Source organism: Martes martes, assembly GCF_963455335.1.
Source record: "Martes martes genome assembly, chromosome: 9".
Classification (NCBI taxonomy): domain Eukaryota; kingdom Metazoa; phylum Chordata; class Mammalia; order Carnivora; family Mustelidae; genus Martes; species Martes martes.
The window spans coordinates 24370168-24393819 of record NC_137896.1 but is presented as its reverse complement, the minus strand read 5'-3'; the positions used below and the strand labels follow the sequence as shown (position 1 = coordinate 24393819).

General features: G+C 44.1%; 1 protein-coding gene across 3 annotated transcripts in view; it reads right to left on the bottom strand.

The window, feature by feature from the left end:
• Positions 1–16760, bottom strand: part of CDK5RAP1 (CDK5RAP1 mitochondrial tRNA methylthiotransferase) — a 34522-nt gene extending 17762 nt beyond the window's left edge. The window contains exons 1-9 of one of the 3 annotated variants that reach the window (XM_080814537.1): positions 16661–16760; positions 13898–14212; positions 10860–10963; positions 10324–10358; positions 9283–9383; positions 6971–7181; positions 6089–6209; positions 3191–3421; positions 671–768 (exon numbers count right to left, since the gene is read on the bottom strand). In XM_080814537.1, coding sequence (XP_080670663.1) covers positions 671–768; positions 3191–3421; positions 6089–6209; positions 6971–7181; positions 9283–9383; positions 10324–10358; positions 10860–10963; positions 13898–14189 — 1193 coding nt within the window. In that variant the 5' untranslated portion in view covers positions 14190–14212; positions 16661–16760. The remainder of the gene's footprint in view (positions 1–670; positions 769–3190; positions 3422–6088; positions 6210–6970; positions 7182–9282; positions 9384–10323; positions 10359–10859; positions 10964–13897; positions 14213–16660) is intronic. The other 2 variants (XM_080814539.1, XM_080814538.1) reach the window with 2 other exon arrangements.
• Positions 16761–23652: the final 6892 nt, after the last annotated feature.

Below are 23652 nucleotides of genomic sequence, written 5' to 3'. Positions count from 1 at the left end.
GTGAGGACAGATTAAACACTTTAGAGGATCTCTAAAACTGCTTTAAAATAGTGGAAAACAAGACAAGGCACTAGTTCTATACGGGTTGCCATTTGTCACCTCAACCTTTCAGTCTTACCTCTGCAATACATATTAGTCCCAAAGTAAGTGAACAGAGATATGTTTAAATTCCAAGACTTAAAAAGCTTTTTGGTAAAAGCTTTTTAATGGTAAAAGCTACAGGATTCCAATTTCAAAAGGAATGTGCCACACAGCACATGCTTAATAAAAAACATGCTGGGGGGCCTGGATAGCTTAGTCGGTTGAGCATCTGACTGGTTTTGGCTCAGGTTATGATCTCAGGGTCATGAAATCAAGCCCTGCATTGGGCTCTGCACTTAGTACAGAATCTACTTAAGACTCTCTGTTCCCTCCATGTGTGCCCTCTCTATATAAAATAAATATAAATCTTAAAAAGAAATACTAAACAAATGACATGAGTGATTCAGTCCTTAGTCTATATTTCTGGAGTAAACAGAAGCAAGTTATCATGTCCATGAGTTTATTAATAGAACAGATATTTACTGAGCAGTTACTATGTGCCACACACTATACTAGGTTCTTAGACATGGTGTGGTCCTTAAGAAAACATGGAAAGGTACAGGATGCCCCATCCCCAAGCAAGTCTGACCCCCTCCGCATAGCCTCCAATACACGGCTGCTTCCACTCTGGGCTGGTAGGTGAATCTGTTTACAGATGTTGTCTCTCTCATGAATCAGCTGTAGAACCTGATCAGATAGAACACAGTAAAGGCCATCAAAGTCTCACCAAAGTATCCTGCAGAAAGGAATACCACTCCCACTGTTTCTCTACCAAGGTTAATTTTCAAGTAATGAATAGGCCAATTAAACCAAACACATGAATTACCCAAATCCTTTACTTTTACTCAAGCCATGTTATCTGTCCCAGACATTTCACCTGATGGCATTTCTGCTTTCAAAAAGTGAAGCAAGCAAGCAGAGGTCAAATTCAAGCCATGGGGTGACACAGATAAGAAAGGAAAAATGGTATTTGTTTCATCTAACTTCCTAACTAATTAACCACTTTAAAAGACACCATCAAGGGATGCTTGGGTGGCTCAGTTGTTAAGCGTCTGCCTTCAGCTTGGGTCATGATCCCAAGATCCTGGGACTGAGCCCCACATCTAGCTCCCTGCTCAGTAGGGATCCTGTTTCTCCCTCTCCCACTAACCCTCCCCTGCTCGAGCTCTCGCTCTTTCTCAAATAAATAAAATCTTTTAAAAAATTAAAATTAAATAAAAAAATAAAAGACCATCAGGAAACTGGAAGTAGGGGCACCTGCGTGGCTCACATGGTTGAGCGGCTGCCTTTGGCTCAGGTCATGATCCCACAGTCCCGGGATCAAGTCCCACATCGGGCTCCTTGCTCGGCTCCTGGCTCTGCCTGCCTGCCACTCCCCCTGCTTGTGCTCTCTCTCTCTATCTCCTTCTCTGTGTCAAATAAATAAATAAAAATCTTTAAAAAAAGAAAAAGAAAGAAAGAAAGAAAAAGAAAAGAAAAAAAGAAACTGGAACTAGGTGTGGCACCTGGCTGGCCCAGTAGGTGGAACATGCAACTCTTGATCTCAGGGTTGTGTTCGAGCCCCACACTGGGTGTGGAGATTACTTAAAAAGAAAATCCTTAAGGGACACCTGGGTGGGGGCGCCTGGGTGGCTCAGTGGGTTAAAGCCTCTGCCTTCGGCTTGAGTCATGATTCCGGGGTCCTGCGATCGAGCACCGCATTGGGCTCTCTGCTCAGCAGGGAGCCTGCTTCCCCCTCTCCCTCTCTCTCTGTCTGCCTCTCTGCCTACTTGTGATCTCTGTCTGTCAAATAAATAAATAAATCTTTAAAAAGGGGGCACCTGGGTGGCTCAGTCAGTTAAGTGTCCAACTCTTGATTTCAGCTCAGGTCATGATCTCAGGGTCTTGGAGTCGAGCCCTGTGTCAGGTTCTGCACTCTTCAAGGAGTCTGCTTAAGAGTCTCTCTCTCTCCCTCTCCCTCCATCTCTCCCTCACTTGCACACTCTAAAATAAATAAATCTTTTTTTTCTCCTAAGATTTTATTTATTTATTTGACAGAGAGAGAGATCACAAGTAGGCAGAGAGGCAGACAGAGCGGGAGAGGGAAGCAGGCCCCCTACTGAGCAGGAAGCCCAATAAGGCAGAGGCTTAACCCACTGAGCCACCCAGGTGCCCCTAAAATACATAAATCTTTAAAAAATAAAATCTTTAAAGAAACTAGAACTAAGAAAAATATTTGAAAAAATATATTGACAAAGGATTTATATCAAGAATACATGAAGAACACTCACAGCTCAATAAAAAGACAATCCAGAGGTGAAAAAATTGGGGTGGGGCCAAAAGAGATTTCACCAAAATAAAAAAAAAACTAAAAAAAAAAAAAGAAATAAAAAAGGTTTCACATGTGGGCTATACACTCCATGAATTGCTAAGTGCCTTACATTATACCTTTGGTAAGTGCCTTACATTATACCTTTAATTTTTTTATACATTATACCTATTTCCCAAAAACCCGAAGCAGGAGGTTATTATTAACCCATTTTACAGATCAAGATGACAATCTGACCCTAATGAACTTGAAGACAAACTTTTTTAAATATATCAATCCCATATCTGCCCACCTTGGTGGACTTTAAATCTTTGGTGAAATTAAAGGGCAATACAGCAATACACAAGATGCCCTGAGGGAGACTCAAGGACTGCTGCCTCCCACTGGATCCAGCCTTTGGCATACTTAAGGATGCCACCCAGGGGGATCGAGCCCAGCATCAGGCTCTCTGCTCAGCAGGAAGCCTACTCCACCCACCCACCCCTGCCTGCCTCTCTGCCTACTTGTGATCTCTGTCAAATAAATAAATAAAAATCTTAAAAAAATTTAAAAGGGGAGCCTGGGTGGCTCAGTGGGTTAAAGCCTCTGCCTTCGGCTCGGGTCATGATCCTAGGGTCCTGGGATTAAGCCCCGCATCAGGCTCTCTGCTGAGCAGGGAGCCTGCTTCCCCCCTCTCTCTCTGCCTGCCTCTCTGCCTACTTATGATCTCTGTCAGTCAAATAAATAGATAAAAACCTTAAAAAAAATTTTTTTTAAAAGGATACTGATAACAGCTTGTCACAGTTCTCTGTCGATACTCACCTCATCAGGAAAGTCTTTGGGGTGGGGAGAGGTAAAACGGATCCTCATTTCAGGATCTACTCTGGAGACCTGATCCAGAAGGTGAGCAAAACGAAGGCCCCCTTGCTTGGGTTTATAGTTGGTAGAAAAGCCACGGCTGAGGTTAGTAGACACAGCATTGTTGAACTGGACCTCTGAACTGTCCCGAAAACTATTAACATTCTGACCAAGAAGTGTCACTTCTTTCAGCCCCTAAAGAAGGAAAATAAATACATCGGAAGCAAATTAAAACTTTTTTCGTAGTTTCATTGAAATTAGCTGACCCTACCAAGAGCCATCCATAAATGTATTCTATTCTGTCTTTAACCCAATAATTTCACATTTGGGCATCTTGTCTGAAGAACTCAACTTCAGAATTTCTAAAATCTAAAATACAAATTAGCTTCAAAGCATTTTTTAGAGTAGCAAAAACCTGGACACAAACTCAATGTTCAATAATAATGGTTAATTTGTAACACAATAAATCAAATTCTGACAGCATTCTGCCAGTTGATTTATATATATACTATATAATCACTGCCTATGAAATACTCTTCCCAAAATATTTAGCCTAATTTGAATCAAGCTTTTACACCTAACTTCCAATGTGTACCAGAATTCAGAAGAATATTTTAAATGACAACATGAAGAAGCAATCAGACAAATCCAGCAATATCTGATCTCTTCAAAAACTTAATGTATCATTTAAAGCAAACAACAAAAAACTGAAAGGGTTGTTTTAAATTAAGAGGGACTGAAGAGTGGCACCTGGGTGGCTTAGTCGTTAAGCCTCTGCCTTCAGCTCAGGTCATGATCTCAGGGTCCTAGGATCGAGCCCCACATTGGGCTCCCTGGGTTGTGAGTTCGAGCCCCACGTTGGGTGTAAAGATTACTTAAAAATAAATAAACTTAAAACAAAAAAAAAAAGAAACTTGGGAGCACCTGGTGGCTCAGTTGGTTAAGCATCTGCCTTCGACTTGGGTCATGAGTTCCACATTGGGCTCCCTGCTCAGGGCGAGTCTGCCTCTCCCGCTGCCTACCACTCCCCTTGCTTGTGCTCCCTCTCTAATAAATAAAATATTTTTTAAAAAATAAAAAATAGGGATGCCTGGGTGGCTCAGTTGGTTGGGTAGCTGCCTTCAGTTCGGGTCATGATCCCAGCGTCCTGGGATCGAGTCCCACATCGGGCTCCTTGCTCGGCAGGGAACCTGCTTCTCCCTCTGCCTCTGCCTGCCACTCTGTCTGCTTGTGCTCACTCTCGCTCCTCTCTCTCTCTCTGACAAATAAATAAATAAAATAAAAAATCTTTTTAAAAAAAATAAATAAATAAAAGTAATAATATACAGAATGTCTCTATCCTGACAAGTAGTTCTGGTACTACGGGGGAGTTGGAAGGGGAGAAGGAGACGACTTGAGACCAGGAAGCGTGTGGAAAGAAGGGATATGGAGAATACCTCACAGTGCCTGTGAGCAGCCAGGGAGCAAAGCAGGGAATTGAGAATTGGGAAATGGGAGATGAGAAGAGAGCACTGCTAGAGTGTAAGAACAGAGACAAACTGCTGACTGAAAACTGGAGCACGGGCTGGCTCCCACAGTTCTTGAGCAATCAAGTAAGGAAAGAGGGAGCCTCTAGTGGAAGAAAAGCTCCATATTCCCAACTACATCCTCCTCTTCAGGACTAGAAGATCCAAGCCTAGAGTTAACGGCGACCAGGTCCCAATAGGAAGAAAATAGCAATTATCTCCCCTCTGGCCTCTGACGGGATTCACTAACCTCATCTATTCTCTGTCTCTCAACTAGAAAGCTGGCTCTGTGATAAAATAAGAAAGATATTCAGGAAGTTTCCCTAGAATGGACAAATAAATCATTCTCTGAAAATTTACTATATAGGTAGTTTAAAAACATTTAGGGGCAGGGCACCTGTGTGGCTCAGTTGAGAGGCCAACTCCTGATTCTGGCTCAGGTCATGATCACAGGGTCTTGAGATCGAGCCCTCCAGTGGGCTCCAGGCTCAGTGGGGAGTCTGCTTGAGATTCTCTCCCCTCCCTTCTCCCTCTACCCCTTTCCTTTCTCTCAAATAAACAAATCTTTAAAAAAAAAAATTACAGCACTTTGGTGGCTCGGTCAGTTGAGTATTGATTCTTGGTCTCAGCTCAGGTCATAATCTCAGGGTTGTGAGATTGAGCCCACGTCAGGCTCCACACTTAGAGCCGAGCTTGCTTATGATTCTCCTTCTCCCTCTCCCTCTGCTCCTCCCCTTCCTCATGCATTCTTTCTCTAAAAATAAATAAATCTTAAAAAAAAAAAATTAAACTACATGGGCACCTGGCTGACTCAGTTGGTAGAGCACGTGACTCTTGATCTCAGGGTTGTGAGTTCAAGCCCCAGGCTGGGTGTGAAGATTTCTTACAAAAGAGAGAAAGGGAGAGAGGAAGGAAGGAAGGAAAGGAAAGGAAGGAAAGAAAAGAAAAAAAAAAAAGATAAAGACATTTAAACTACAACAATCTTCCCAAAAACCCAGCAAGAAAGTTACTATTTTATCTTCTTTTCATAGACTGGGAAACTATGTTTCAAAGATAATAGTTGAGTGACCAAGGCACCAAACCAGAGAATGGTACAGCCAGAATTCATACTCAATCATCTGATTCTAAACTCATGCTCTCTCCATTCCACTGTGCTACCTCCTAAACAAACTTTGCATGGATCTGCCTGTAATTTATAAGCAGCAAATCAAAGACATTCACCCAGGTGTTTCTTTCTGGCCAGGTATGGGTTCTAAACCTACACAGCTCAGAGACAGAACAGGCAGCAAAACGGGAAAGTTTGTCCTCATCCCCATAAAAACATGTTTTCAAGACAAAAGCCTAGAGAACTTTTCACCTGCTCTGAAAGCTTCTTCACTTCCTCTAGAATGGAAGCAACAGGCCGACTCCTCTCCCGGCCACGTGTGAAAGGAACAATGCAGTAGCTGCACATGTTGTCACAGCCTCGCATGATAGACCTGGGGAGAAAAGTACCAAAACTTCGTAACAGGAATAACAGGAATAGGATGCCTTGCTCCCACCCAAGCAGCAAGTCATAGCTCCCTTGGCACTGGATCAATCTGAGACTTTTTTTTAAGGCAAACATTTTTTATCTTTAAAAACTAGTATTTAGGGGCTCCTGGGTGGCTCAGTCATTAAGTGTCTGCCTTTGGCTCAGATCATGATCCCACAGTCCTGGGATCCCCTGCCCTTACCATTATTTTAAAAGTGAGAAAGGAGGGGCATCTGGGTGGCTCAGTTGGTTAAGCCTCTGCCTCACGCTCAGGTCATGGTCTCAGGGCCCTGAGATGGAGCCCTACATGGAGCTCTCTGCTCAGCGGGGAGCCTGCTTCCCCCTCTCTCTCTGCCTGCCTCTCTGCCTACCTGTGATCTCTCTCTCTGTCAAACAAATAAATAACATCTTTAAAAAAATACATTAAATAAATAAATAAATAAAAGTGAGAAAGCAGGAGTGCCCGAATGGCACAGTCTTTTGGGCATCCAATTCTTGGTTTTGGCTCAGGTCATGATTTCAGGGTTGTGAGATCGAGTCCCTTGTTGGGCTCTGCGCAGAGTCTGCTTGGGACTCTCTCCCTTTGTCCCTCCTCACCTCCAGCCTCCACCCACCCCCAGCTCATGCACCTGAGCTCTCACTCTCTCTCTACACCCCCTCTCAAAAAGAAAGAAATAAAAGTGAGAAAGGAGAACTTCACTCCTTGTCTCTTGCTCGATATCTCACACGAAGGCAGAAGTAGCACTGGGGCTTGTCTGGACTGGCATGACATCAGCATAGGTCTCATCCAGAGAGAGCAGCACATTGGCAGCTTGTTGGCCTGAATCAGCAACAGCCAGCAGACGAGGAAGGTCCCGATAGGCATCTGGACCGGCCAAAATATCCACCATTTTCTCCCTGTTGAGAATCTCCTCCTTCAATCTCTCAGCCATGCAGCCTGGGAAGGAAAAGAAAATGAGCACCTGTTCCCAAATTCATCTGGTCCCATGTCTACTTCTCTGTACACATTACCTCCAGCTAGGATCAGAGCCAAGGGCACAGAAACTTCTCTGAGAGTTGAGCATCATCACTCCTCAAATTCACCCAATACTTTCATAGCACTAGAACCTGCATCTTCCTATACAAGAAAACCACAGGAAGCAAGCAACTAAAGAAATTCAATTAAATGCCCAGAAAAAATTAAGCCATCGCCCAAAGACATTTCTAGACATGAACCTTTTTTCAACTGAAATTTACTTCAAACTCTAAACAAAAACTTTTTATTCAGGAACCTATTAAAAAAAAACACTTACATACAACTGTACTTATATCCTTTATCCCTTTTCTGACCCATAATACTTGCTAAGACCTCTAAGAAATGAATTAACCATCTATGCTGCTATCTTCTGTATCCTAAAAAACCACTGTTTATCAGTAAGGCTATAGAATTTCAAAACATAGGGGCACCTGGGTGGCTCAGTCAGTTAAGCACCTTGACTTTGGCTCAAGTCATGATCTCAACATTCTAGCATCAAGCCCCACACTCAGGAGGGAGTCTGCTTCTCCCTCTCCTCCTTGACCACTCATGCTCTCTCTGAAATAAATAAAATCTTTAAAGAAAAAAGAAGGGTTCAAATGGTAAATTTTATGTTATATTTTACCATAATAATAAAACAAAGTATTGGGGGGATTTCTGAAATTCCTAACAAAGATATAGCCAGGGGCTTCTATAATGAAGAAACTGATATGAAACATTCAGTTAATCCTTCCAACCTCCTACATCACTTAGTACATTAATCTGTGTAACTGGATATGCTCCAACCATGTTTGGGCCCTTCATCAAGAGAAATTAATTTAATTATTCCAAAATGAACAGTCTGTTTTAAAATTAAATACATTAACAAAATTCTGGGACCAAAAGGGCATAGAATATTCATTTTTGAAATATGCTTCCCAGCAATCTAGATCAGAGCTGTCCAACGAACTAAGATGACAGAAATGTTCTTCATCTGTGCTGTCCAAACTGGTAGCCGCTAGTCAAGCGTGGCTACTGAGCAGTCAATATGTGGTTAGTAAGAATGAAGAAGGGAATTTTTAATATTATTTCATTTTACTTAAATTTATTTTTTTAAGATTTTATTTATTTAGAGAGAACAGAGAGAGAGAGCACGCGTGAGCAGGGTGAGGGGCAGAGGGAGGAGTAGACTCCCTGCTGAGCAGAGAGCCCAATGTGGGGCTCAATCCCAGGACTTCGGGATCACGATCTGAGCCAAAGGCAGATGCTTAACCAACTGAGTCACCCAGGCACCCCTTAAATTTATTTTTTTAAGATTTGTTTTTTGGGGGTTTTTTGGGTTTGTTTTTTTTTAAGATTTTATTTATTTATTTGACAGATAGAGGTCACAAGTAGGCAGAGAGGCAGGCAGAGACACAGGGACAAGCAGGTTCCCTGCTGAGCAGAGAGCCCCATGCAGGGCTCAATCCCAGGACCCTGAGATCATGACCTGAGCCAAAGGCAGAGGCTTAACCCACTGAGCCACCCAGGCGCCCCCCCCACCCTTTTTTTTAAAGTAATCCCTACACCCAACATGAGACTGGAATTGACAACCCCAAGATCAAGAGATGCATGTTCCACCGACTGAGTCAGCCAGGAGCCCCTAATTTTAGTTAAATTTAAATAACCACATGTAACTAGTGGCTACCACACTGGTCAGTGCAGATGTAGATCTTCACCTGGGCTTACATCAGGGGTCAAGATGAAAGGTGCCTTTGCTGTAAATTCATGCTGTTCTTTCAGACTCCAAACTCTCTCCTATCCATAACTCTATGCTGCTGTAAGCCACATTAGACTCTAGGAAGGACAGACCACTTTCTGAGTACCTATTACTTCAAGGCACTATGAAAAGCCCTTTTATGAGCTTCATTTCATTTAATCCTATGGCCTCTGCCATCAAATACAAGAGTTACATGAGGTGTACAACAATTCTTCAAACACTGGGAATCCAGCCTCTAAGAGTTTCCCAAGTGTGAAAACACAAAATCTGCAAATTACCGGATACCTAGAATCCCAACCCTCAGAGGTACTCGTGAGTGGAGCCGTTTTTTCTTCAGGGCTTTAAGCTGATGTAAACGATTCCAGATGGTCTGCTCAGCCTTCTCCCTGCAAGATCAAGAAGTAGAACTCAACCTGAAAATAAACTAGAGCACAAGCTAAAAGAGTACAATAATGGAAATTAAATAAAAACAAACTTCAACCCTTTACATGAATGTCTATCTTTTAGGTTAAGGGAAGATAGGCAGGGAGCCAACTGAGGAAGCACCACTTCCTTCCAGCTTATCTCCAAACCTGACAAGCCCAAACTCAGAAACAATGTACCTCACAAAGCCTCACAGAGTTTGTCTACCCTTTAACTGCCCTATCACTTTAACTACACTTTTCCCTGTAGTTAGCAACTTCTCTTTTATTGCTTGATTTTTTACATAGTGCTTTCTGCCAGATGTTAGAGCTATTTGTGTATCTGCCTTAGTTCCCATATCAAACCAAGCTCCTTAAAGCCAGGCTCCACGGAAGAAGGGTTCATTTCTGAATCTCCCAAAGCCATGAAGGTCAGTGTCTTATAGCAGAAACACTTATATTAACACTAAGGAAACATTAACACTAACATGCCTTGCACACAGAAACAAAGCAGGAAATAGTATGTTCACTTCTAATGGATGCCACCATCTCTGCACCAACTGCACCCGAACCTTTATGATGTGAATTACATCATGAATATGTGCCATTACCTGCAAAAGAAACCTTAGGAAAAGTTGGGTGCCTCAGCAAACTCTCGGTTTCCTCATCTATAACACGGGTTTGATAATAACACCTATCTCATACAGCTGTTGTGAGAATTAAATTAGTTAGTGCAAGTACAGTGCTCAGCACAGGACCTGATACGCAGTACGTGCTCAGCAAACGTCAACCCGGTTCTATCATTGCTATCTCCATTGCTGTAAAATCACGAGTCCACTGACTGATTGCCACAGGTCTACCGGCCTGGCACTGTTAACTCTGGCATAAAATATATTCACTCTCTAGATAAAGAACAAATTCTCACCTGATAGAACATGTGACAAGGAGGATCACATCAGCCTGAGTGGAAAGCAACAGAAAAGAAGGGAAAATTATGATCTTTGAAATCTGCCTTGTAGAATCACTATCCATTTATCTTTTTCTTTATCACTGTGGTAAAACATACATAGCACAAAATTTACCATTTTAACCATTTTTAAGTGTATAATTCAGTAGCATTAAGTATATTCACATTGTTGTACAACCATCACCACTATCAAGCTCCAGAACCATTTCATGTTCCCCAACTAAAACTCCGTACCCATTAAACACTAACTCCCCATTCCCCCTCCACCTCCCAGCCCATTGTGAACTTAGTTCCTTCCTAAAAGTGAGCACCACCATAAAAGTTTCAAAAGTAACTGCAACAAAAATACACCTTAGTTCCATGCTATGCACTTCACTCAAGGGAACTCACTCTCACCAGGCCATACCTTATTTCTGAAGCTACATCTGAAAACTGGCACAAATGCAGAGTCTCACCCAGGCCCAGAAAACAATGAAAGCAGAAAATGCATGTACCTCTTGGAGGTTCCTGGTCCGCAAGTAGCCACTTTTCTGTAAGATAGACCAGGCTATCTCTGTGTCATTCACGTTCATCTGGCAGCCATAGGTCTCCAGGTAGACTGCAATGAGAGGGGGATTCCACAGTAGGTAAACTAAAAGGGACATGTTTCAAAAGGTCTCCTTCCCAAATGCCCCAGAAACATCTGAGGCAACTGGTCATCCACTAAATCCCGCTGCCTCAATTCTAAGACAACATTAAGTTCCAGGTCTACCCCCAAATTAATGACAGCCTCTCAGAACAAAAGAAATACTACATTACATACATACATAATGACAGGCCATATCATTTAAAATATAGGAGAAACATGCACCTGAGAGTCAAGGCAATGTGGTTATAAAAACAATTAGAAAAGGGAGGACTAGCTAATAGTGCTGAGTATCAACTTGGGGGAAAAATTTAAATCCATACATTACAACCCTCCTTCTCACAATGAAGTTCTCCAACCTCTGAAGGGAGCAGCAATGGCCAGAGGGTACACAAAGCCAGAAAATAAAAATGGGCTAACTTCCTACAGTAACTTCAAACAAACATATGAAATGAAAGCAAGCACTGGGGCACCTAGCTGGCTCAGTTGGTAAAGCATGCAACTCTTGATTTCCAGGTTTTAAGGTCAAGCCCCACGTTGGGTGCAGAGATTACTTAAAAATAAAATCTTAAAAAAAAAAAAAAGAAAGAAAGCATGGCTGTATTATGATGTAAAACACATTTGCATCAATTTTTAAGAACATCAACTTCATACTCTGGCAAGTCCTTTGAAACTATATTCCTACATCAATTCCTGCCCCCCAGCACCTTTTAATCAACAGACCCAAATAAAGTCCAAATGAAGTTAAAAGTTAATGACAAAAAAATCATATGAAAACCAACAAAGAACAGCAGTAACTTATAGAAGAAAGAAACAAACAACAGGGTTTTTTTAAACCTTCCTTGGTTCACTTTCCTGGTCTTTTAAAAAAAAAAAAAATTATGTCAGAACTGAGGGGAACAACAAATATACATATTTACATATATGTAAAGGACTACAAAGTATCTAGCAGGAGGGGCGCCTGGGTGGATCAGTGGGTTAAGCCTCTGCCTTCAGCTCAGGTCATGATCTCAGGGTCCTGGGATCAAGCCCCGCATCGGGCTCTCTGCTCAGCAGGGAGCCTGCTTCCGCCCCTCTCTGCCTGCCTCTCTGCCTACTTGTGTTCTCTCTCTCTGTCAAATAAATAAATAAAATCTTTAAAAATATATATATCTAGCAGGAGTCACAAGATGTACATACTCCTTGATTTACTAATTTAATTCCTAGATATTTGTCCTAGAAAAAAATTCAATAGGACATAGACATACATTTATATGTATATAAGTACATGTATATATGAAGATACATATTATAGCATTACTTATATAAACAACTTATATAGAACTTTTGAAACAATGTTCAACTACAGAGGACAGGTACATCATAGTACAGCACAACATAACATTTTATACCAATTTCTAAAAATTTAATTACAAAGGAGCAGCTGGGTGGCTCAGCTGGTTAAGCAACCCAACTCAATTTTGGCTCAGGTCATGATGTCAGGGTCATAAGATGGAGCTCTGCATGGGGCTCCACAGTCAGTGGGGAGTCTGCTTATGGATTCTCTCCCTCTACCACTCCATGCTCACACGTCCATGCATACACTCTCCAATAAATAAGTCTTTTTTTAAAAAAAGAAAAGAAAGAAAAGAGGGGCACCTGGGTAGCTCAGTCGGTTAAGTGTCCACTTTTCATTTGGAGTCCTGGGATGGAGCCTGGGATTGAGCTCCACATCAGCTCAGGAAATCTGCTTCTCCCTCTCCCTTTGCCCTTCTCCCTCCCTCCACTTGTGTTCTCTGCTCTCTCTCTCAAATAAATAAATGAAATATTTTTGAGTGAATTTCTACAGCACCAACTGTAAAAGCTTTCTTATGAGTTAAGATGATCTAAAAATCGGGGCACCTGGGTGGCTAAGTGGGTTAAGCCTCTGCCTTCGGCTCAGAGTCCTGGGATCGGGCCCCATGTCAGGCTCTCTACACGGCAGGGAGCTTGCTTCCCCCTCTCTCTCTGCCTGCCTCTCTGCCTACGTGTGATCTCTATCTGTCGAACAAATAAATACAAATCTTAAAAAAAAAAATAAAAAAAGATGATCAAAAAGTCAGAACAGAGTAATTATAGGGTTTCCAAAAGTAACCAAACAGAAGACTCCCCAGGACTTCCACCCACCCTAGCTACATGGACCAAAAGTATGAGTTTCTTTCTTTCCTTTTTTTTTTAGGATTTAATTTATTTATTTGAGAGAGTGCACAAGCATGCACAAGCAGGGGAAGGGGCAGAGAGAGAGGGAGAAGCAGACTGCCCACTGAGCACAGAACCTGACACAGAGCTTGATCCTAGGACCCTGAGATCATGAACTGAGCCAAAGTCAGACACAACTGACTGAGCCATCCAGGCACCCTAAAAATTTTTTTAAAGATTTTATTTTTAAGTAATCTCTACACTCGACATGGGGCTTGAACACACAACACTGAGGTCAAGGGTTGCACACTCCACCAAGTGAGCCAGCCAGGCACCCACAAGTTTCTTAATATTGTTACTTGATGAAGTCTGATAATTCCAGAACCTAGCAGCCTTCCCACCCTATTAACCGTCCAAAGCCAGGTCTGTAATAAAAGAATAATTAGGGGCGCCTGGGTGGCTCAGTGGGTTAAAGCCTCTGCCTTCAGCTCAGGTCATGATCCCGGGGTCCTGGGATCGAGCCCCAAAACGGGCTCTCTGCTCAGCAGGGAGCTTGCTTCCCCATCCCTCTCTGCCTGCCTCTCTGCCTACCTGTGATCTCTGTCTGTCAAATAAATAAATAAAATCTTAAAAAAAAAAAACAAACCCTCTTCGGGAAAAAAAAAACAAAAAGAATAATTAAAAATCAGGCTGTGGGTACTAGAAAGGAGCAAAGCGGAAGTCTGAAGAGAGAAGAAAAGTAAAACCAACCTTTTCTTTGCTTCCCTAAAAGTTCATCCACTGTGAGATAGGGTGGAGGGTCCTCCATGTCTGGTTTCTCTTGAGGAGCTGACACTCTTCTTAAAAAATGCTGAAAAGTCGGCCCACTGGCAAGCCTGGAGCTGAAATCCTTCCGAACTCCATCTTCCTGCTGCCTCTCTACACTGGGACATGCAGTGCTGGGAACACTACTACATGCCCTGCAGGTCCTGAGCAGCAGCCAGGACACGGAAGCCAAGGGCCCCCACCTGCGTGCCTGCAGGACACACTGCAAAGGATGCATGGCACTAAATCAAAGTCCAAAGTCTGCAAAAGAATAACAGGTACCACCAACATTTTTTGAACACTACATACAGGGCAATGCTATAAGCACATCTGGTGTATTAATACATTTAATACCCAAAAAGAAAATATTCTTAATACCATCCCTATTTTACAAGTTAGGAAAAAAAAACAACAAAACCGGGGCAACTTGCCTAAGATCAGACAAAGGAGTGCCAAAGGTAAGATACAAATCCAGGCAGTTTTCAAAACAAAGGGGTGGTAGAGATGAGATGAGATGAGATGGTGTGACAAAATAACAAAGAAGCACCTTGTGCCAGGAACAGTTTCAAGGGCATTAAATCTTCACAGCAATCCTCAGCAAGACAGACACAGGTGGTACTATTACCCCCATTCAGAGATGAGGAAATAGACACAGAGAAGCTGAGGAACTTACCTAAGCTCCCACCTATATGACCATAAAGTCCATGCTCCTGGCCACCTAGCTATGTCGCCTCCCATTACTACGAAATCCACTTACTGTCTGAGGGGATCTTCCTTTGAGTTCCTTCAAATGGGACGTATCTAACATGGGGCACTATACATCTGATCAGCGACTCCTACCCTTCAAGAATCTCGAGTTACTGCCTTCAAATTTTCTACCCAGGCCCCCTCACACATAGCTGGGGAGATGAAAATAGCACAACCTTTACAGAAACCAATATGCCACTTTCCATCAAAATGACACGCACAAACCCTTTCACCAAGCAGTTCCATTCCTAGATATTTATCCTACAGATAGAGTCTTACATGTATAAAATGACCCATGTGTAAGGATATTCAGTGCAGCAGTGTTTCTAACAGGAAAGGAATGGAAAAGACCTAATGTCATCAGAAGGGGACTATTTAAGTAAGTCATGGTACATCCATGCAATGGGATAAAATGCAACTGTTAGAAAGTAAGGCTGTAACCATACATGACAAAAACAAGGAAGTAAAATGCCCAATAGTGTCTGCAGTATGCTATACTTTAATCTGCAGGGCAAGGAGCACAGGAATATTAAGGTACATACTTGTCAATGAGCACAGTATCTCTAGGGTGCATAAGAAACAGTCACTGCCTCCCAGGAAGGAACCCAGGTGACTTGAAGTCCAAGAGATGGAGACGCACTTCCCACCACATATCCTTAACGGACCTCACGATCTCCAGCCTGACTGCCTCACTCCTTCCAGTCACACCATTTTTGTACTGATCTTCACTAGCTTCTAGGCTTTTACACACACTGTTCTCTCTAGCTAGTGTATCTTCTCTCTGACTTAGCCAACTCCCATGCTTTTAGGTCTCTGCTTCCTCCTAGATGCCTATCCTGGCCACCATTCTCCAAGTCTAGGCTGGGGTCCTCCTATAGATTCCCAAAGCCTCCTAAACTCCATCTCAAGACTTGGCTGTTAATTACTACTTACACTTCTGCCATCCCTTACAGGCTGGGAGGTCTCTAAAAGCAGGGAACAAATCTCAACCATTTGTACATCTTCACCATCTCCCATTCAGTAACTGACTCATGGCAGGTGCTGTACATGTAAAATGAGCAGCTGCAGCCTGTTGCCTCTCTAACTCGGTCACCTGCTACCAGCACTTTAGGCAGGTGCAAAGCTAACCTACATTCAAGCATCAGAGAACAACAGACTCGTGTGAGCTTTAAAGTCACACTTCCCTGCTCCTTACTTGCTGTGTGACCTTGGGAAAGTCAAATTCCTATCTCTGAGCTGCCAATTCCACATTTGTAAGATAAAGATAAAGGTAGTACCTACGTCCCAGAGACACTGTAAGAATTAAAGAAGGTATTAAAAACAAAACTCGGCATAAGGTAAGCATTCAGTAACTGCACACTTGCAGCCCTCACCCCCTTTCATGGGAGATATAAAGCAATCCGGTTAAGAGCATGGACTCTGGAGTCAGTCTGCCCCAGCTGCAGCCTAGCCAGGTAACCCTGGGCACCTGGGGAGCTTCTTAAACTCGGGGAGCTTCCATTTCTCCATGAGTCAAATGGGGACAGTAATACCTGTGTCTGCTGTGAGGATCAAATGTGATAATGCAAATAAAATAGGAGCCACGGGGGTGGGGGCGGTGCTCAAAAATTGGTAGTCGGCAATAACTACGAGGCAGCAACCTCATCTCAACAGAAGTAAACCTAAACGATAAAACATCCCACTTTGCTGGGGTGGATACAAGGCTTCAGGCGCGGTGCTTAGTGCTTCCCATGGATTACCCTATCTAATCCTCACCAACATTGTAAACCAGGGTCTATCATCCCCCACTTCACGCGTGACGTGCCCAAGGTCACAGGCGAGAAGGCAGCGGGGCGGGGGCGCGAACCCCGACAGTCTGACTCCAGGGCCCGCACCATTCTCCCCTCGAACACCGAGCATTTGCGGGCCTCCGCCGCCCTCCGGCCCCAGGAATGGACCACCTCCGCGGGACGCGCCGCTCACCTCCCGCAGCCCGAGCGCCCTGCATCCGGCAACGCAAACCGCACTCAGTCAGCCGGGACGCCGCCCCAGCGTTCAGCGGCTGAGAGCACACACGAGCGACTTCCGTTCCGCCACGACTTCCGTCCGGGACGTCTCGGCGGAAGTGCTTCTCCCAATAGGGTCCGGGTGGGTACCCGTTCCCGGCTTTGCGAAACCGCTCCTACCGCTGACCTGAGTGGTCGCCCGTGGTGGTCCTGTGACACCCGAGTGCTTGGAATGAAATGAGTGCGAATTAATGTGCTCTAAATGTAAAATACACACCGGATGTCGAAGAAAGAGTGCAGAATAGCTCATCAGTCTTGTTTATATTGACTACGTGTTGAAATAATAGTAGGATATACTAGGTCAAATGACTATGATTTAAATTAGTTTCATCTGTTTCTTTTTACCCTTTTAATATGACTATTTAAACTGCATACGTGGCTCACGTCCTCTTTCTACTGGACAGCGCTGCGCTATAGGTTAAAGACTTCCGTTCACTGTTCCAGCCTGGACCCCTTAGCCTCCCGGGTATAGGCGTTACAGACCCATAGTTGAGTGGCATACGGAGCACCTCCTCCTGGGTATCTAATGACTGACTCTTAATACAGAACGCTTCATTTCCACACTCACAGCCTCTCCCAAAACCTGTTCCTTCCCAGTCTAGACCATCTCAGTGAATGACCTGACCATCCACCCAGTTACACTAGGAGAAATGGAGGAGTCATTTTCCCCCTCTCCCTCTACTTTCAATCTGTCAGCAAGTTCTGTCAGCTCTAACTCCAAAATGTCTCAAATTGATCCACTTCCCGTGCTACAACTCTAGCCCAGGCCACCATCATCTCATCTGAAACTACTGCGATAGGCAGGGAAGTGGTTTCCTTGTTTCTGCACCTTGTCCTTGTCTCCTACAGACTATTTCCCAAAGGGAGGCTAAGAGAATTTGTTTGGAGTACCTGGTGGTCCAGTGGGTTGGACGTCCCACTTCTGCTCCGGTCATGATCTCAGGGTCCTGGGGTTGAGCACCCCCCAGCACCCCCTCCCCGTTGGTCTCCCTGCTTCTCAGCAGGGAGCCTGCTTCTCCTTCTGCCCCTCCCCCTCAATAAATAAGTCAATAAAAATCTTTAAAAATAAAAAAAAGAGACTTTGTGTTGTTATTGACGCAGATCACATCACTCTTCTGCTGAAAATTCTGGGTGGCTTATCATTGGCATTGCAATAAAATCCAGATTTCCCACTGTGTTCTGGGGCCTGCATGATCTGGCCCCTGCTTACTTTTACTTCCCCAATTCACTTCTCCTAACATGTTCTCTCTAGTTGACTACACCCCAACTCTGTAACTTTATCTTGCTCCTTCAATAAATACTCCAAGCATATGTTTACGTTAGAGTCTACTTACTATTCTACTTATTCTTACTATTCTACTTACTATTCTACTTATTCTTACTATTCTACTTACTATTCTACTTATTCTTACTATTCTACTTACTATTCTCTGGAATGCTTTTCCCCCAAATTGTTTCTTGGCTGGCCCCTTCTCATTCTTCACGTCTCAGCTTGAATACCAACTTTTCAGAGAGGCCCTCCCTGACCACCCCCATATAACCCACTCCCATCATTATCACATCATTTCCTTCACAGTACTTGACACTATCCAAAATGATGCTATCATTGTTTACTTGCTGTTGCCTGTTTCCCAGGCTCTCAGCTCTCTGAGAGGAGGGACACATTCTGTCCTGTTCATCGCAACATCCCCAGCAGCCAGCACAGAGCCTAACTCATGGAAGGGCTTAATAAATAGTTACTGAATGAATAAATGATCGCATTATATTTTAGTCTGGGTTCTCCAGAAACAGATCCCAAGATAAGGATTTGAGTGCAAGTCAGTGGTCTCAGGAAGCACTACTAGGGTAATCAGGGAATGAAACAAGGTAGCGGTGATAGCCAATAAAGAATGTTACCATGAGGCGCACCTGGGTGGCTCAGTCCATCAAGCCTTCAGCTCAGGTCATGATCCCAGGGTCCTGGGATGTAGTCCCACATCAGGCTCCCTGCTCATCGAGGTGTCTGCTTCTCCTCCCTCTGCCCCCCCCAACTCATAAATAAAGAAATAATCTTTTTTTTAAAAAGGAGAGAATGTTACCATGGTGGGCATCTGGGCCTTAATTCCACTGGGCAGTTCCGGGAAACAGTGTAGTACACACACCTCAGAATTATTTCATCCAAGAGGAGAGGAAGCTAGAGCAGTTCTATGTGAGCCATCATGGTGGAAAGACATTCCTGTGTGTACTAGTTCCTCAGCACTTCTGCTCTGTCCATGCACAGAGGTCTGTGGTTTGGAAGAAAGCCCTGTGTCAATAAGATGGAGACACTGGCCCCAGCACTTTTGAATCAGTAAGAATCTGAGGGCCCTGATGCAATAACTTCTCTGACTCCTCATTAGAACTCTGAGGTTATTATTGGCCCACTTGAAGGCAGGAAAACTGAAAAGACAAAAGATGGTCACATGCTGAAGCTGGCACAACCAGTGTGTGGCAGAACTGGGATCCAACCACAGGCCGGTTGGGCCCCAAAGTGCTGTTCTTACCACTGACTAAGTCAAAGTCAGACTGGCTGGGTTTCCACTGAGGCTCTGACACCATAATAGCCATGGCCAAGTTAATCAGCCCTGCTGATTCCCAGATTCCTTGCTTATAAAGTGGCTGCTGCGGGGAGAATACACTGCACTGGGGGTAAGAGGATGGAGAGACATTTAGGAGACTGTGGCAGTTGCCCAAAGATCATAGAGTCCGGGACCATTGTGCTTTCTTGGGGCCATGAGGATGATGGAAACAAACTGGATTTCAGGCATTTGAGACACTGGAATTAAGTTCATCCTATCTCCTTAGATGACTGCTGGGTGCCAGTTCAGTCAAAAATACAAAGGCAAATACAGGCCAATAGCTGTACTATGGTTCCTAATTTTTACTGTGGGTTCTCCAGATAACCTAGAATGCAATCTGATCACTTGGGGTAATTATTAGTACTGTGAAAATACAACGTTTCAGAAATCGTGGAAGACACTTAAACTCTAGAGACAATTTCCTGGACACTGGGATCTAAAGATTCCAGCTGGGGAAATATTCAGGTTTCCGGTGAAGTTTTTTACTGCAAAGGGAAGATGTCTTGTCCTGATGTGGCCATGGAGGGTGTGGCACCTGTGCCACACAGAGTCCCACTATGGTGGCAGCACCTACATCTGATATGAGTTATGTTGAGGGGGGCATGCCTTCCACACTGCCAAGGGTGACAATGCCCCTTCTCCCTCCCCGGCGACCATCAAGCATGGCCCCTGTCCTTCCACACAACCAACTCCCTGTTTTAGGTCCTGCTTATGGTAGCATCATGGCCCTTCCTGAGAAGACTCTCAGTCTTTTCCTCTTAAAGTCATGAGTGAGGAATTCTAGAGCTGAAAGGAAGCCAGCGTGAGAGTGTTCCAATGTGAGAGTCAGGGGAAAGTCAGGGTCTGAACCCAGGTCTCTAGGGCTCTTAGAATTGCCTCTTTCAAATCTGGCCCTTCCCCTAGGAACCCCACAGGGAGATGTCCCCTTGCCCCTTTGTGATCAGGGCAGGAGGCTGCAATTCCATGGCCCATGGTACGAAGCTGGTAGCATGAGGAATGTTCTCTGTTATGCTGCACCACCTAACACACACACACACACACACACACACACACACACACACACACACACACACACAACAGCTGTTCCAACATCCCCTACTATCCTGCCCCACACACATACCAGCCCACCTGGGAACCAGGGACCATTTCCCACCACCTTCCCCATAACATCTCACCATATTCTTTTAAGCCTCTACTTTTAGTTGCCATGTTGTAGAGTCTTAAACAGTGCTGTGTTTTGGACAATGAAGGTGATGAAAACAATCCCCCCCAGATTCCAGGAGTTTAGAAGCCCCTTTGTTCCATCTCACCCCAGGATCTCTCACCTGGGATGCCATTCCCCTTTCCACCTACCTCTTACTCGTTGGTGATAGTTCTGTTACTGGGCTCTTATTCCTCCCTTCCCCTTCCCCACTGACGGCGCAGCTACAGGACTTGTTTTGGCCAATAGAGTGACAGAGGACATAACACAGACAGAGGATGTAACCATGCTTATGCAATTTGCTTGCCTTTGAACTCCAGTCACTTGCCAGGAGAAAAGAAAGTGCCTTGAGAGCTGATGTCCCTTCATCCTGGGCTCCAGAAAGAACACAGAGTGGACTTGAGCCAAACCCATAGCCTGGAGCAAAGCCACCCAGCCAAGCCCAGCTTATAAAGGTCAAGTTGCAGTCAACAGGCAGCCCCGGGAGCATGAAAATAAATACTTATGGCTGTGGTCACTGAGGTTGGGTTGGGTTTTTTTTCCCCCATAGCATTACAGCAGCAGGAGCTGATTTTTAGTATACTCCTTCAGACGAACTTTAGCTCCCACGTCTCCTTCTGAGAGAAACCTCCCCTAAACCCCTATAGTATGTCAGGTTCTCACTGGCCCCTCTGCTATTTCCATGTCTGCTCAATCTGTGTCACACATATGCTTGTGGGAGATCCTGCTGGATTTCTGCTCCCTGTGCATGGGGACCTGTCCATCCTGCTCTCAGCAAATCAGCCTCTGGCCCCAAGAACTAGCACAGAGTAGGCATGCACTAGATATTTCTCAGATGAACAATGAATTGACAGATGGATGGGCAGATGGGTAGATGCACAGGCAAGGCTGGAGTATCTCTGCTCACCTGAGTCTCCCCAGGCTTCCAGAACTATAGCTCAGGCTCTGGCTTGTTATGTGACTTCACATGGGCCTCAGTTCCCTCCTGCGGAGGCTTGCTTAAAACTGCTCTGTCCAGGGGTGCCTGGGTGGCTCAGTGGGTTAAAGCCTCTGCCTTCGGCTCAGGTCATGATCCCAGGGTCCTGGGATTGAGCCCCGCATCAGGCTCTCTGCTCAGCGGGGAGCCTGCCTCTTCCTCTCTCTCTCTGCCTGCCTCTCTGCCTACTTGTGATCTCTGTCTGTCAAATAAGTAAATAAAATCTTGGGAAAAAAAAACTGCTCTGTCCAATACAACAGCCACCAGCCACATGTGGCTACTGAACACTTGGTACGCAGCTGATATGAGTGAGGAGCTAAATTTTATTTAAGTTTAATTCATTTTAATTTAAAAACTGATGCTCAATTTAATTATTGGAAAATTTTAGTGCATTTGGACTAACTTGGGCATGTGAATCTACTTTTCTTCAACTATAAATTTTATGAAATATAAATATAAATCAAGAATTTCCAGTTGGGATGCCTGGGTGGCTCAGTGGGTTAAGCGTCTCACTCTTGGTTTCGGCTCAGGTCATGATCTCAGGGTCATGAGATCCAGCCCCACTTAGGGCTCTGCGCTCGGCTTGGGGTCTGAGATTCTTTCCCCTGCACCTTCCTCCCTCTCTGTTCCTCCTTCTGCCTATGCTCTCACTCTCTAAAAATAAATAAATAAAATCTTTTTAAAAAAAAGAATTTCCAATGAAAATTTGGCACTTAGAGATGTGCTATAGATATAAAATACACACCAGATTTCAAAGAATTAGTACCCAGAAAAAGTAAAACATCTCAATAGATTTTTATATATGTGAAGTGATATTTTTGACACATTGAGTTAAATAAAACATATTATTAAAGTTATTCTCAGGGCGCCTGGATGGCTCAGTCATTTAAGCAACTGCCTTGGGCTCAGGTCATGATCCTGGGGTCCTGGGATCAAGCCCTGCATCTGGCTCCCTGCTCTGTGGGGAGTCTGCTTCTCCCTCTTCCCCCACCACTTGCACTCTCTCTCACTATCCCTCTCTCTGTCTCTCAAATATATAAATAAAATATTAAAAAAAAATAAAATAAATAAAAAATTAAAAAAAAAAAATAAGGGGACCTGGGTGGTTCAATTGGTTAAGCATCTGCCTCTGGCTCAGGTCATGATCCCAGGCTCCTGGGACGGAGCCCCGCATCACATCACAAAGGGCATCCTGCTCAGTCAGCAGGGAGCCTGCTTCTCTCTCTCCCACTTCCTCTCCCCCTGATTGTGCTCTCTCTTTCTGTCAAATAAATAAATAAAATCTTTTTAAAGATAAAATAAAAACAAAAAAATAATTTTCACCTTTTTATATTTTAAAATGTGGCTACTAGAAAATGTTGAATTACACATGTGACTCACATTATATTTCTAATGGATAGTGCAGGGCCAGAATGTCTCCAAGGTGCACATGGCTCTGAAGCGAGAAAGACCTGGTTTGAATCCAAGCTTAGATGCCTCAGAGCTGTGTGACTCTGAGCAAGTCACTTTCCCTCTCTGAGCCACAGTTTCTGCATCTTTGAAATGGAGATCATAGGTGTGTGGTGAAGATCCAATGAAGAAATGTATGCAAAGTGCCTGGCGGAGAGCAAGCACTCTCCAATCATAAGCTCTCATTACTGTCACTAATCTTCCGGACAGCACAAGCAAGTAGAGAGTTATAAACGTGGCATACTCACATCCAGCCAGCACATTACAGCTTCTAAAGAACATTCCACAAAGCATGTTCCAAGTGTCCTCTCCCCCACAGGAAAGGAGCCTGAGGCTCTCTATGATGTGTTTTTGGGTTTTTTTTTTTAAGATTTTATATATTTATTTGACAGGGAAAGAGAGAGCATAAACAGGGGGAGCAGCAGCAGAGGGAGAGGGAGAAGCAGGCTCCCCGCTGATGTGGGGCTCAATCCCAGGACCCTGGGATCATGACCTGAGCCAAAGGCAAACACTTAACCATCTGAGCCACCCAGGCGCCCCTCTATGATGGTTTTTAAATAGGTCCACAGATTCTCTGACATTCCTTTCTTCAATAAATGGAGCCTAATTTCCCTCCCCTTGAGTGTCATCTGGGCTTAGTGACTCCCTTCTAATGACTAGAATAAAGCAGAACTGACAGTATGAGA